The 14,524-nt window shown below is 41.9% G+C and overlaps 1 protein-coding gene across 2 annotated transcripts in view; it reads left to right on the forward strand.

Moving 5' to 3' along the window:
- The first annotated feature begins 8,275 nt into the window (after window positions 1-8,275).
- Window positions 8,276-14,524, forward strand: part of ARHGAP29 (Rho GTPase activating protein 29) — a 92,032-nt gene continuing 85,783 nt past the window's right edge. For both annotated transcript variants that reach the window (XM_072997974.2, XM_072997975.2), the window contains exons 1-2: window positions 8,276-8,413; window positions 12,807-13,148. In XM_072997974.2, the coding sequence (XP_072854075.2) occupies window positions 12,887-13,148 (262 nt within the window). In that variant the 5' untranslated portion in view covers window positions 8,276-8,413; window positions 12,807-12,886. The remainder of the gene's footprint in view (window positions 8,414-12,806; window positions 13,149-14,524) is intronic.

The raw sequence follows: 14,524 nt of genomic DNA on the forward strand, positions 1-14,524 counted from the left end.
CAGGGGAAAAGAAAAGGTATAGCCCACATTGGGTTGAAATCATCATAAATCTTTGTTGCTAGCCGTTAAGAAATACAGTATTTGTTCTTTGATTCTCAGAATTCAATTACAATTGAAATAATCCATGTTGAAGATTGTACAGTATTAGTGTTCTTCATTAATTACACCTGCAGATGTATGGGGGGCACTTGACAACTTGACCAGCCAGAGTTGCCCACTCCTGGTCTAAGCCAACAAGCTGCAGAACTCCAGATGGTGCATGAGAAGTTGTCAGTGTAGTACCAAACCACCTCTGATCTCCTGGCCGTGGTCCAGCTTACAAAGCTTGAAAACTAATTACACTAAGGGTGCGACTACTTTGCAGTATGGTCCTGCAGTTACTCTGGGTTTAGCATGAAGCAGATTGATTCAAAATATCCCAACAACACAACATTATTGTAAGTGCGGGGAAAAATTGCACTTTTTTTCAAGGAATCGTTTCTTTTTAACACTCATTGACAGGTCATTTATTTTTAATTGTTCTACATTTTGCTGGGTTTTTGACCCATTTTTGGTTGTATGAATTGCCATGTCATTGTATTCTGGGGGTGGGTGGGTGGATGTTCCCTTTGCTGACATCTTAGTAATGTGTTTGAGGTGGTGCAGGATGTTGTCCCATTGCAAAATCAACAATCATGCCTGCTGTCCAAAATCTTTTTTTAAAAATAAACCGTTCAACTTTAATGCTGCATCACATAGGCACTGGAGTCTTTCTCTCTGCAACACTGATGTAGTGCTATGCCACTAAGAATAAAAAAGGGGGGGAATTAACTCTGGACAAGACAGTTATGTGCAAGACCAGAATACAGGTGGACTTAGGACAGATCCATGGGTTTATCAGAGTGCCAACCTTGGGACAATTTAAGGCCATTAAAACAGTGGTGTAGTCCTCTACACCAAATCAACCCAGTTGAATTGAGGCTGCCCCATGAGGACGGGGACAGTGACACAAAGAGTGTATGACATGAAGTGATACTGTAATATCCTGACACAACTCTCAGATTATTTGGGCAATATAGTCACACTCTAGATTAATGTCCTTTTGAAACATCATCATTGAGAGTTCCATATTGCTCACTGTGAGATTGCTATTTTAAAGCGTTGCTATTAGTTTTGGGAAACTTCCTTGAGAACCAACCACCTGGTTAAGATCTGATTAGCCTTGACTAAGTAAGTTAGCATATTTAAAATAATACATTTTAAATAAGTAAGCAAACAACTGTTGGTTTGTAATAGGGCAGTGCACCTCCTTGTGTCTCAAAAATGCATTCTACAAGTTCAGTAATGCTTGGATGAGAACTGTGGATGGAGACACATTTTCAGATTTATATAAACTGGCATTTACATGGAAATCTACTTTTAGGGGTTAGCTAGATGGCTCATTTGGAGTTGGCTGGTGCATACTGAAGAAGGTCACTTAATATCAGTTAGAAGTCTGGTATGCCATGTGGTGCTATCTTTGCATCCACGGCATACAAACTTTGATTGACTCTATTTGGTCAGCCTCCTTTTTTAAAAATGAACGGAAGAGAAGAGGAGCTCTCTCCTTGCCTCCTCCTGTAGTTTTCTGTTTCCAGGAGGAAGCTTTTCATTAAAAAAAAAACCTTAAAAGGTACAGCACATCAGTGCTGCCCTAATTGGCTTTAAAAAACATGTGCTTCCTTCCTCTGCTCCAAGAAAGGGCAGAGGAAGGAAGTTTTTAATTTTACAATTTTCGAATGCCACTAAGTGGCTTAACTGTCAATTTAAACCACAAATAATATAGGGGAATTGAAACCAACTGGGATATTAAAGTAGGAAGCTCTGCTTTGGTCTGATCCCAGTGACTGCATATATTGGAAAGAAACCAAACGGGATGATCCAACCCGTACTTTAAAAAAAAGTGTAGCCCTTGACAGGGATCCATAAAAGTGCAAGTAGGAACTCTCTAGGGATGAGCTGGTTCACTCGAGCAATTACATTGTCTGACTGCCATCAAAAGGAGTGAACCAGCACATCCCCACTGGGGACCATTGTTGTTTTTTTGTCATTAAGTAGTGTTCGACTCTTTGTGACCCCATGGACCAGAGCACACCACGCCCTCCTGTCTTCCACTGCCTCCTGGAGTTGGGTCAAATTCATGTTGGTCGCTTCAGTAACACTGTCCAACCATCTTGTCCTCTGTCGTCCCCTTCACCTCTTGCCCTCACACTTTCCCAACATCAGGGTCTTTTCCAGGGAGTCTTCTCTTCTCATGCGATAGCCAAAGTATTGGAGCCTCAGCTTCAGGATCTGTCCTTCCAGTGAGCACTCAGGGTTGATTTCCTTTAGAATGGATAGGTTTGTTCTCTTTGCAGTCCAGGGGACTCTCAAGAGTCTCCTCCAGCACCACAATTCAAAAGCATCAATTCTTCGGCGGTCAGCCTTCTTTATGGTCCAGCTCTCACTTCCATACATCGCTACTGGAAAAACCATAGCTTTGACTATGCGGACCTTTGTGGGCAAGGTGATGTCTCTGCTTTTTAAGATGCTGTCTAGGTTTCTCATTGCTTTCCTCGTCTTTTAATTTCGTGGCTGCTGTCACCATCTGCAGTGATCATGGAACCCAAGAAAGTAAAATCTTTCACTGCCTGCATATCTTCCCCTTCTATTTCCCAGGAGGTGATTGAACCAGTGGCCATGATGTTCGGGGTTTTTTAATATTGAGCTTCAGACCATTTTTGCTTTCTCCTCTTTCACTCTTATTACGAGGTTCTTTAATTCATCCTCACTTTCTGCCATCAGAGTGGTATCATATGCATAACTGAGGTTGTTGATATTTCTTCTGGCAATCTTAGTTCTGGTTTGGGATTCATCCAGCCCTGCCTTTTGCATGATATATTCTGCATATATGTTAAATAAGCAGGGAGACAATATAGATTTCTTAGAAGATAGATAAGGTGGTCAGGCACTCCCATTTAAGAAATGGACCATACAGTGGGCCAAATGACTGTATGGTCACCCACAAAGGGAAGCATTGTTTATCTATATGGTACTCCCAACGTGCTTAGTCGTTTACAGAGAAATAACAAGGAAGACTCTTATCTCCAGTTTATTTATCATTCAAAATTCAACACAGAGAAGACAGAGAAGCAACAATAGGAAGACATCAGGCTTGTATGAGTTACCTCTTTTTAAAGTTTTGACTACAACCTCAGACCCATGAAGCAGGGCTTGATGCAGAAATCATACATTTAAAATGAAGCTACATATTTTGAACCTAGGGATTTCTTCTGATTACCAGAAGTGAATGGAATTCATAGTCCTTCCACCCCAGTTAATCTCAAGCTTTCTTCAGCAATATAAATTAGGATAGGGAAGGGGAAAGCATTTTGCTGCTGCTCTTGTTAAACAACTCAGAGCCAGAAATCCTTGCTATCTATTGTAAATGTCTCGGAGAGCAATCAGTAGATCCAAATCTACCTTCCACCTACTCCTGCAATAGAGACAGGGAAAGCTAGGAAGGATGGGAATTAATTTTTGTTACACATAGGTCTTGTGCATGTCCTATGACTGATTGGATGGATACTGGGTATTGACACATTGGTGCTTTGTCACTGGGAGCAAATTAGAAACCATTGTATATGTTGATTGCCAATAGATACAGGATGATGATAGCAATGATTTTGTGCTATCAAGTCAATTTTGACTTACAGTAAACCTTTCCAGGTTTTTCTAGGTCTAAAGTACACAAAACTGGTTTACCATTCCCTTCTTCTGGGAGCAGTCTGGGAGCATTTAAGGTTGCCCAGGGCTGTACAAGTTGGCTTTTTTCCTTACAAGGCATAGTGGGGGCTCTAGTTCAGAGCTGGGGGTTTCAAATCAGTAATCTATGCAGACATCTAACTGATAATTACAAATGTTAATTTCAACTTTATTCTGCATTACTCTGTAGATTAAAAACTCTTCCATTTCACTTGGAAAGAACCTAATATTCTTAGCCCTTCACGACCTTTCAGGCTTTTCTTCCATATATGATGGCATGTGACTCTAGTAGCTTTGGAGGGTGGCCATACAATAAGTACAGTCAGTACAGTGAACCTTTATTGGCATAAAACAGTGTGGACAAGGAAGTACAAAATAATGAGAGGTAAGACATAACTGGGAAATGAGGTAAAGAAAAGTTCTACGTTATGAGGCAACAGTGAGTTTCATAATTACAACTAAATAATTTGCCACCGCCTCGGTGAGGGGGGCACAGCGATCACTCAAAAAAATAGGGAGAAGGTCAGGGAAAAAGTCCGAAAAGGGAATCAACCAATGATCTAAACGGAGTTTCCGAAGGGAGTAATGTGCTGGACATCTGAATAGAATATGATCTAATGTATTAGGCAGCAAGTGACAAAAAGGCAAAGTCTTTTGCCTTTAGGGGTTTTGGAGAAACAGCCATAATGCATGGCTAATGGAAAGATGTAAGGAAAATTTACATCTACGTAAGACCTAAGAGATCTTCTGTATCCTTCTTGCTCTCCAAATTTTTTGGTTTATCCCCTTCTTTAGAATATCCTCCACATTATTTCAACCTACTGATTAATCCTATGCTGCGGAGGGCTTTCATGCTAGCCCGGTTTAACATCTTTCCGTCGGCCATACAATAATGCTTCCCCACGCCCTTCGCCTTAATGATTTTAATGATAAAATAAGAGGGGTAGGGAAGGCATTGATGTATTGCCTCCCCATAAGAGCAATTAGAGCTGCTGGAAGCAAATCCAGTTTCAAGTAGGCTTATTTCAAGCAAGACTAACTATAGACCAATCCTCACCCATTGAAGCTCCTGTGATGCATGACCTGCGGAGTCAACAATGCTGATGTAGTAGCCCCCAAAGTACAAACACTCCTCTTATTGTTATTAAACAGGCCCACTATTCACTGCTTAGGTGGTCAGTCTGTTCCAGGCTTTGACCTTTTACCACAGGATCTGTCCATTCAATTCACACTGTTCCTGGGCATGCTTTTGCCCTCTGTCCCTAACTGCTGCATTCCACACTGCTCTAGTGCATTAATGTAGCACTAGTGTCTTCAAAAAAAAAGGGGGGGGACTTACAGAGGAACAAAGATGCAGCTGGATACTAGCACCAACCATCTGGCTGACAAAGAGGACTCAACTGCTGTGGCAAATAAGCAATGCTTTTAATTAAAGGTAGCTGAGTCGATCATATGTTTTAGCAAACACCATCCAAGTAAGGAAAGGAAAAGATGAAGAGTTTATCACAAGACGATTCCAAACAATCACAAATACGTCTGCTTGAATAAATGGCAGGTTTTACTCTTTGCCTAAATCCATCCTAGGGAGTCAGACTATCTAATAATTGCCCAGTGCAACAAAGCTGAAGAATGGAAAGGTTCCGCTTATGTTTTCTAGCTGGGCTCAGTATGAAGAGTGCCATGGTGAGAGCCACAGATTCTTGAGACAAGGCCAGGGTCTTAGGAGATCATGGCTAATTTTCAGAGTTTAAAATCAGCAGAAAAGCTGATCATTGTTCAGATTGGAGAGGGGAGTGGGATTCAAAGAAGGCCTTCTAATGTGGTTATGAGCTTTATATGTTTTAAAATTGGGCATCACCTCCCACAAAAGTTGGTGCATCTATAGAACAGTTGGCCAACCTGCAGTTCACAAAGTGGCCTCAGGCAATGTAGTTCAAGTATTAATCAAAATATGATCAAACAATTAGTTCAGAGTATCTCAGGAAATGCCATAGAATAGTAATGAAACTGGCAATGCCACTGCCCACTACCAGTCTGTACATTAAAGCATTTTATCACTCACAGCTTGTGTGTAGTATTTCCTTAGGGATATGGGCAGTAATGAAGTTGGGGGATAGGGGAGATCGGATGCAGTATTTCAGGTGCCTAGAGCGTCTCTTGCAAAGGACTTTATATGATAACAAGAAATAGCAATCCATACTTTTATTCTAATTTTTTTAATGAAGTGCTCATTTGTATCACTTATAAGGCCCTCATGTAGAAGTGAGCAACTTGTGGCCCTCCAGATGTTGCCAGATGGCTACTCCCTTCATCTCTTACTGCTGGCTAAGATTGATGAGAGTTTGGCCATATCTTCCCCAATCCTGTCTTAACACATGGACAAACAGAGTGACCTAGTGTGAAGCAGCATCCTATGTATCAGCTTTACTACAGAAAGTTATGGTCATGGGGAAAAACACATTCTGGTGCTAAAATAATTGTTCTGCATTACAACACAGTTAGTAAATTCATATATGACTTAAATGGCATGACCCAAACTCAGGGAGGCAGTGGAAGACAGGAGAGCCTGGCGTGCTCTGGTCCATGGGGTCACGAAGAGTCAGACATGACTTAACGACTAAACAACAACAAAAAAGTGGTGAAGGCTTCTGGGAGTTTTAGTCCAAGAATATCTGGGGACTCTAGTCCACTGAACTAGAGACTAAAGTGTAGTTACTGAAGAATAAGATACTATTTTATTATAACTCCACAGTAAATCTATATACTCTGTTAAGAAACTGAGCAATGCGCACACACAAACACATGTGACTAACAAACGGAGAGAAAAATTAATCCTTTTCAGTTGTTCTGGTAAAAATATGGTGTTTCCCAAATGGCAGTTATAGAACCTATAGGGCAGGATATTCTAGAGAAGATGAATTATGTTATGTATTACCCTTTATGCTCATGAGATGTTAAGGTACACACATACACTTGCTCAGTCTCTAAGTGTATATGGATGAACAGAGAAGTTGTAATAAAATAGCATTTGATTCCTCAGTAGTTACATTATAGTTTGTAGCAGAAGAATATAGTAGACTCTTTCAAATTCTGGACATTACACTGAAGAAACCCAGTGAAGTATTGATTGATTCTCCCAAAGCTCTGCCTGCATTTTCTACCATAGCACATTGTAGTCATTTTTGCCAGCTATATACTTCTTACCAACCTTTTCTAATCCAGCTTCTTCAAGGTCTGTTTAAAGATGACCCCTACAAGTTTGAAATTTGATTTTTAGATTATTAACCTGACGGATCCACCCCATTTTAAAACAAAGAAAATGTTTCTTTTTGAAAGTGTCGAAAAAGGGTGGTACACAATAAGAGTATAAAATTATGATAATATGTGTGGTGATAATGGATATTCAGGGCTGACAAAAGGCAGCGCATAGTTGAATTGCAGAATTTGCAAGCATGAGGACACACTGATGCTTGCCAACATGGACAGCTTTAAAATGATATTAAACAAAGGCATGGCAAGTAAAGCTACCCACAGCTGTTAGTCATGTTTGTAATATATACCGCCTGTACCAAAGGCCGAATGCCTCTCAGTATCAGCTGGAAAACGCAACTGCGATATTACAACCAGTATATTGCTTGGGGCTTTTCTTATGCTATGATTTTATTTATATGATAGGGAGGAAGGGGCAAGAAAAAAAAGCTAAATAACATGATTGCTGGGGATCTGTTCTTCATTATCCACATAACAGCGCTCAGCGAGGGACGGACCTCTCTCTCTCTCTCTCTCTCTCTCTCCCCCTCCCCAGAGGAGAGTAAGCGAATTGAGGTTTCATCCACAGGATCTATTAAAAGCATCTAATCGTTAAGCCCCACCTCCAGGTTTAAAAGGTCCCCCCCCCAAATAGGAATTATCCTTCCAAAAAAAAAAAAAAAGACAGATGACAGCTAACCAGCTCGGGCTCTGTTCTCTTTTTTAAAAAAGGAGCGTGGATGCTGCTCCCCCAATCTATTCGATCTAAGTTGGTTTTCAACCACCCTTTGTACGCCAGAGGGCAAAATAAAAACGCACTTTTAGGTGTTAGCCTGTGGAAGGACGGATTCTCTCTCTTTCTCTCTCTCTCTCTGCTTGCTTGTTTAGACTAAAGGTACGTGTGGTCCTGTCCCCCGCGCTTTCCTCTCGGCGAGGAGTCGGCGGGTCCAGATTGAGCCTTCAAGAAGAGCGAGAGGTTCAAAAGAAAACCACGCCTCTCCTTTCCTTCCGTACCTGCTCCCTCCTTATTAGCGTAAGCCACGCCCCTGCTCTCTCCTTATTAGCGTAAGCCACGCCCCGGGTGGCCACAGCCGCCCAATACGGATCGGTGGTTTGGGAAAGGGGGCGGGGACCTCCGCTGGAGCTCGAAAGCCAGGGCGGGGAGTGGTTTGGGGCGTGCGGGTGGCGGCCAGTCTGGCAGTGGGTTGCGCCAGGGCTAAAGCGAGGAGAGAGCGAGAGCAAGAGCGAGGAAGGAAGGAAAGGGGGGGCGGGTTCCATGGGCGGCGGCGGGGATGCGGCGGCGACGGCGGCGCCCGAAGATTCGGGTTCGGAGCCGCCAACCGCTTCCCGGCGTCGGTTATAGAGCGTCGTCCTGCTGTCGTTGGGTTGGTCCGCCGTTGCGGTAAGCATAACCGGCGGAGGCTGCGGGGACCTCGGGCGCGGGTGTCTGTTGTGGGGTCGGGTCGGGCTCAGAGAGGCAGCGAAGAGGCTGTCAGCCCCGCTTCATACTCTCTCTCTCTCTCTCTCTCTCTCTCTCTCTCTCTCTCTCTTTCACACACACATTCACACACACTCTTTCTCTCACACACACACGCCGGTGCCTTCTCTCGGCGTGTCTTCGCGGGTGAGTGCGGAGGGGAAGGGCGGTGCTCCCGGTGCCTCCGGGTCCCTCCCGCGAGTCCGCAGTCGTGGGTCTCAGAATAGGAGTGTGTGGGACTTGGGGCGGGGGGGTTCCCCCTCTCTTGACACCCTTCCCAAACCCTCCACAGAGTCTCTCCGGTTTAGGGTAGGGGCGGGTTTTGTTTTGCCCCCAACTTCTTCTCCCACCCCCACCCCTCCGCGGGTGCTCCTCGGTGGCTTTCAAGCCGAACGGAGGGAAGGAGGGAGGGAGGGGAGGGTCCCCTTTCCTGCCTCCCTTCCCGAGACGTCTTCCACCTCATCCTGCATTTCCGCAGTTCCTTCGACCCGCTCGCTGCCTGGGGGGGGGGGAGGCTTTCCCTCTGTTTCTCCCACCCCCCCCTCGCTCCCCCACCCCCCTCCCTTCCTCTCGGTTTTCCGTGTGTGTTTATAGCCCGAGCGTCTCCTTTCGATTGTATTTAAATCCTGGTATGAACAGCCAGAGGAAGAGGACGACGACGACGACGTGCGATTTGGCAGCTGGCTGCCCATGCCTGGGCCGGGGAAAAGGGGCCCTTGGACTGCCTGTGGCCGCCTGAAGAGGGAGGGAGGGAGGGCGCGAGCGGGAGCGGGAGCGCGCCTCGCTCGGAATGCCAGATATGCCTTTGAAGGGGGGCGGCGGGAGCGCTCGGGCACCTCCCGCGCCCAAGTCGCGAGGTCTCTTCCCCCCCCCCGGCCGCCCCCATGCCCCCATGTGTATGTCAACAGTTTTTATGCTTCGCTTTGTTCCTCTGCCCCATGGTGCCCTATTTTTACAACATTGTTGCAAATAGTCTATTTTTTTTAAATGTACGGTTTGTACTCGTTGGGGTAAAAAAAGAATCAGTCCCTTCCCCCCCTGCCCCTCATGAAGAGTACCCACCTTCTGCTTTTAACCGGGCAGCCACCCTGTAGGTAGGGTTTTGGTAAAAAGTGACAGGGGAGCCCCACTGAGGCCAAGTCGACTGGCTTCCGAGTGAATATGCAAAGGAATCGTCTGGAATTAATTAGAAAGTGTGTCTGCCTTTGAGGGGAAAACTTTTTTGGTCCTAAGAATTACTCTCTAGGTCAGTGGTTCCCAACATTTTTCAAGTACTGAGCCCCTTTTATAATAGGCAGGTAACCTGTGACCCCCTTGCCATTTGTGCATAAAAAGGCATATTTAATGGGGCCAAATCATCTTTTCTCATAGAGGTTTCTTCCTCCAAAGACTCTGCTTCTCATACATACTCACCCATGTCCTGCTCTAAAATGTCAAGAAATTATTTAACAAGGGCAACAACACATGAAGTGACCCATGACCCCCCTGATAAAATACTTCAAGACCCCCCTTGGGTGTCCTGAGCCCCAGGTTGGGAAACACTGCTCTAGGTACTTTATCTTCTCTGTTAAAGTATATGGGAAGAATTTGAGAGTGTCAGAAAAAGAGGAAAAATTTGTGTTAGTAAAACCAACTATATGTGAAATCTGGCATAATCAGTGCAAGTGATGTGCCAAACTATTTCAAAATTATGACTATAGACAGAATTATTGATTTGTTTCATGTTCAGGCTTTCTTCCAGTGCATAACTGAAATTTCAATTAAAACAGATGCACACCTAAAAACACAGTTAATGGTAAAACACCACTGAGCAGGTTTAGGCATCCTTCAGTCTCGAGAGACTGTGGTAACATGCTCTGTATGGAGGACTTGGAACAGCGTCTAGAATGGCTGAGAAGGCCAATTCGAGAGTGACAATCCCTTCCACACTGAAGACAAATCCAATCTGTCCCCTGTCCAGCTCCCTGATCTTGCTGCTTTCGGGACTTCCTCTTTGCCTCGGCCTGCTGGACAAGGGTCTCTTCAAAATGGGAGAGGCCGTGCTGCACCACCTGCCTCCAGGCTGAATGCTCAGATGTCTGGGTTCCCCATCTGTTGAGGTCCATTCCTAAGGCCTTCAGATCCCACTTGCAGATAGCCTTGTATCGCAGCTGTGGTCTTCCTCTGGGGCACTTTCCCTATACTAATTCTCCATACAGGAGATCTTTTGACCACTGAGCAAGTTTTTATATTAAAAACAAGCATCAGATTAAAGTACAGTAATTTAAAATGTTTAATGAATGATTGTAGGAAGGGAATGTGTAATGATTAGAATGTTGAACTGAGGCTGGGAAGACGAGGGTTCAAATCCTCATTTGGCCATTGTCATGATCTCTCAGCCTGACCTTTAAGTTGTTCTGAGGATACAGTGTGCAGGAGGAGTTTCTGTGTACCTTATCTTGACCTCACTGGAGAAAAAATGGGATACAAATGTAATAAATAAATAGGGTTAGTATGTACTTATTAATATATTAATAAGTACATACTAATGTCACTTATATTAAGAAGTGACATTAAAAGAAGAGTCTAAAAGAAGTTATTGTCTGTGAACTGAATAGTTGTCACTTTTAATGGTTTGAGAAAGTATGAGTTTCAACTTACTAACATAAGAGGAAGCATTTAAAATATTTTAAGATGAGTGTGTTCTAACTACAACCTGTCAGGGCTTTGGCATACAAAACCACAAGAGTTCACTATGTGTAACAAGTCTTGCTTGTCTCACTAGTAGTTATTACATTAAAAAAAAGAAATGGGTAAGCAGAAGGGTAAGATTTCAGAACAGATTTCTGTCTGTAAAGATGCACATAGGAACTTTGCAGTTCTTGCAGTTTTTCATCCCATAGGGTATGGTGAACCAGGTAATCTTGTTGAAGTAGCCTATTTTCATACTTGTAAATACTTTTCAGTATCTAGTATTATGTGTGTTGCTTTTAAACAAAGTATTACAGTGCTTTTTACTGTGTAAAAATTGTGAGTGGAAACATACTATTATCTGGAATATTCCTGGGATGTTTTTGAAATGTATGTTCAAGTATTAATTAAAAAATACTTGGAATTCATGTTTAATTATTCTTTAGCTCTCTTTTTTTGGAATGTTGATGTGATACACAAAAATTAACAGCCCTTTTGCATTCATGCATATTGCCTAGTTTTTTTTATTTCAAGAAGTGCCCATGTTGCAGAATAATTCAACGTAGTTTGTTTACTGTTTATAAGACAAAAGGAGTATCTTTATAAATCCAATTTCAAATGAGGTTCATAGGATCACAGAATAATCAAGTTGGGGGGGCCTATAGGATCATCAAGTCCAACCCCCTGCTTAATGCAGAGATCCAAACCAAAGCGGATCTGATGGATGGTTTATAGGTTCTTTCATGTTTCAGTAATAAAGCACATTTAAAAGCCAGAACTTATTAAATGCTCAATATATTTTCAGTTGTTTCTAACAGTGGGTTAAGCTGATACTGATATAGATATCAGTAATTTGAAACCTGTATTAAGATTTTGTTTGAAGGGCTAAATGTTCCTTCCCCTTTTGTTCAAGTGAAATTCAGAATTTTAAGTTGTTAAAAGTTTTCATTTATTATATCATTGGGTATATGCATCAAGTGGTGGTGTACCTGCTGAAACTGTAGTGTACCTGTAATGTCCAAAGCATATGCATTCTGTATTCATGTTCTCCAAAGAATTATGACCCCAGATAGTTGCTCCTCTCTACACTGTATTTCTGTAGCATAAGGTGGAAAAAGAGAGAGGAATGCTTTACATAGTTGTAGCCAATTCATAGTGTGGGTTTTAATATCTGTCTCTTACAGTGTAACATATGGAATAATCTTTAGAAGAAAACTGCTTATTGGTGACTTATTCTGTTGATTAAATGCTTTGAAATATATGCTTGATTAATGAAAACATACTTTATTTTCTAAAATGGACACAGATTGATAATTCTATTATACATTATACTCTTCTTTCCCTCATAGAAAAGAATAGAAATTAAGGACCCTTTTTTAAGTATGGAACTATCAGTGTTAAAAAAAGACTTCATAAGGCTAAAAATATTCAGCATAATGTTAAAGGAATTGATTTGCAAAAGTTGTACTATTGACAATTATAACAGTTATATGCGTCTGAGCTGTTTACTGTTAGTATCAAAATGATGAACACTGTTAGTATCAAAAAGGCTTCATACATTCAACAGCTTAGTGCTTGAATTTCAACACCTGAAGTTAATGTTTACTTCTGTTGTAGATGACTCATAATTTGTTTTTTCTTTCTTCAGGACTTTTTTGCTTGGCGGATGGACCATAAGCAACACTGAATGTTAACTCTGAACATTTCCTAAGTTCCGCAGTGGCTGGGATGTTGCGACAGAACGGTGGCAGCAGCAAGCGTGGTTTAGGATTAACCAAGCTGTCTACCTCCAATTTCTTCAACATCTCTAATTCTGGAACCTGGGGTATGGGGCGTAGCACCAAGAGCAATTCTCTGAGCAGCATTAGCTCCAACTCGGACTGCTATGACAGCACTGTTGTGGACCCAGAGTACATCTTGCAACTGGTGAATGATGTCAGAAAATTTGCAGATGTTCTGCTTTATTTGAAAGATGCCATTCTTTCAGAAGGTGTGTCAGCTCTTTCTTGGTGTAACTCCTCTGATTTCAAATATACATTTACAGTGGATTGCTTAGTAAAATATGAACTAAGTCTTAATTAGAAACAGGGAGGGTTTTTTTTAGTTTGTTTTCTATATACAGGAAGTTGTGGCATTTAGTTTGCTAGCTTCCTCTGTGAACATCATGCAAGTTGTTTGGTAACTGCATGTATAATGAAGAACTAAAATTCAGCAGTGAGAACCTTTTGAGTAAACAAGACAAAAACTTGTTGAAAATAGATTCTAGTGGATTATTTCCCTGTTGATTTTCAGCAGCAGGTGCGTCTATGTGTGTGCACAGGATTCCCATGTTATCAAAGTTCTAACATCTTACTTGGGCTATTGTTAATGTTTTGAGCATTTGTACTTGTGAGGCCTTTTAAAAATGAATGGTTAGGAGGATGTTTTCTGCCACTTAGTACTTGTTGTTTAGTGGTTAAGTTGTGTCTGACTCTTCATGACCCCATGGACCAGAGCACGCCAGGCCCTCCTGTCTTCGTACCACTTAGTACTAGCAGGAGGGAAATAGCAGATTTGTTCACTGTTACTGATAGCAGCCATTTGAGTACATAGAATCTGTTTTTCTCCGGAGGGTGATTTAGCATCTTCTGTTAGGTAGCAGATAAGTGTTCCAAAACTAAGGGTGAAGCTATACTTTAGCTTTAGGGTTAGTTTTAGAAGATTTCACTTGCTGTTTTACATTAGTCTGTGTTGCCATATAGTCAACCATGTTTAACCAAACTGTGCTTAAACTTAGCCAAGGCTAGTAGAAACAACTTCAAACTACTGTAGTACTCTACAGAATTAGTTTTTCCACCAAGCAAATTTAGATTAGATGTTAAGAGTTTAGATGGTATGCCAAACTATTCATCTAAAATGGAAGCAGAAGCCTCATATTTATGCTGTAACGAGAACAAGAAAATATATTAATTCAAGGCCTACTGCAGTTTTCTTTTAAACTTAAGCCATGGTATTTGACATGGTTTATCTATCAGTTCTTGGAAAAACAGAAAAAAACATTTGAAATGTTACTCTTATTGTAGTACTTCCATAGAATTACTGTAAAGGTTATAGCATAATATTATCTTGAAGATGAGTCAGTTCTTTTTTTATAAGTCACTAGCTGAGCATCAGTCATATTCCTGCTTGCAGTGAAACAACAGAAGTTTTCCTTACAAAATGCATTTTAAAGAAATCTGTACTCTTCCTTTGTAGAATATTAAACAGTTTCACTGTAAAATGGTTTAAATTGGTTGTTCAGTTAGCTGCAATTACCATATGTGCAAAGGGGGGGGGAATCCCAAAAGCAATAATTGTCCTGGTCATAATATTTGAGTTGCTGAGGTC

This window comes from Pogona vitticeps, chromosome 4 (assembly GCF_051106095.1).
Source record: "Pogona vitticeps strain Pit_001003342236 chromosome 4, PviZW2.1, whole genome shotgun sequence".
NCBI classification, from domain to species: domain Eukaryota; kingdom Metazoa; phylum Chordata; class Lepidosauria; order Squamata; family Agamidae; genus Pogona; species Pogona vitticeps.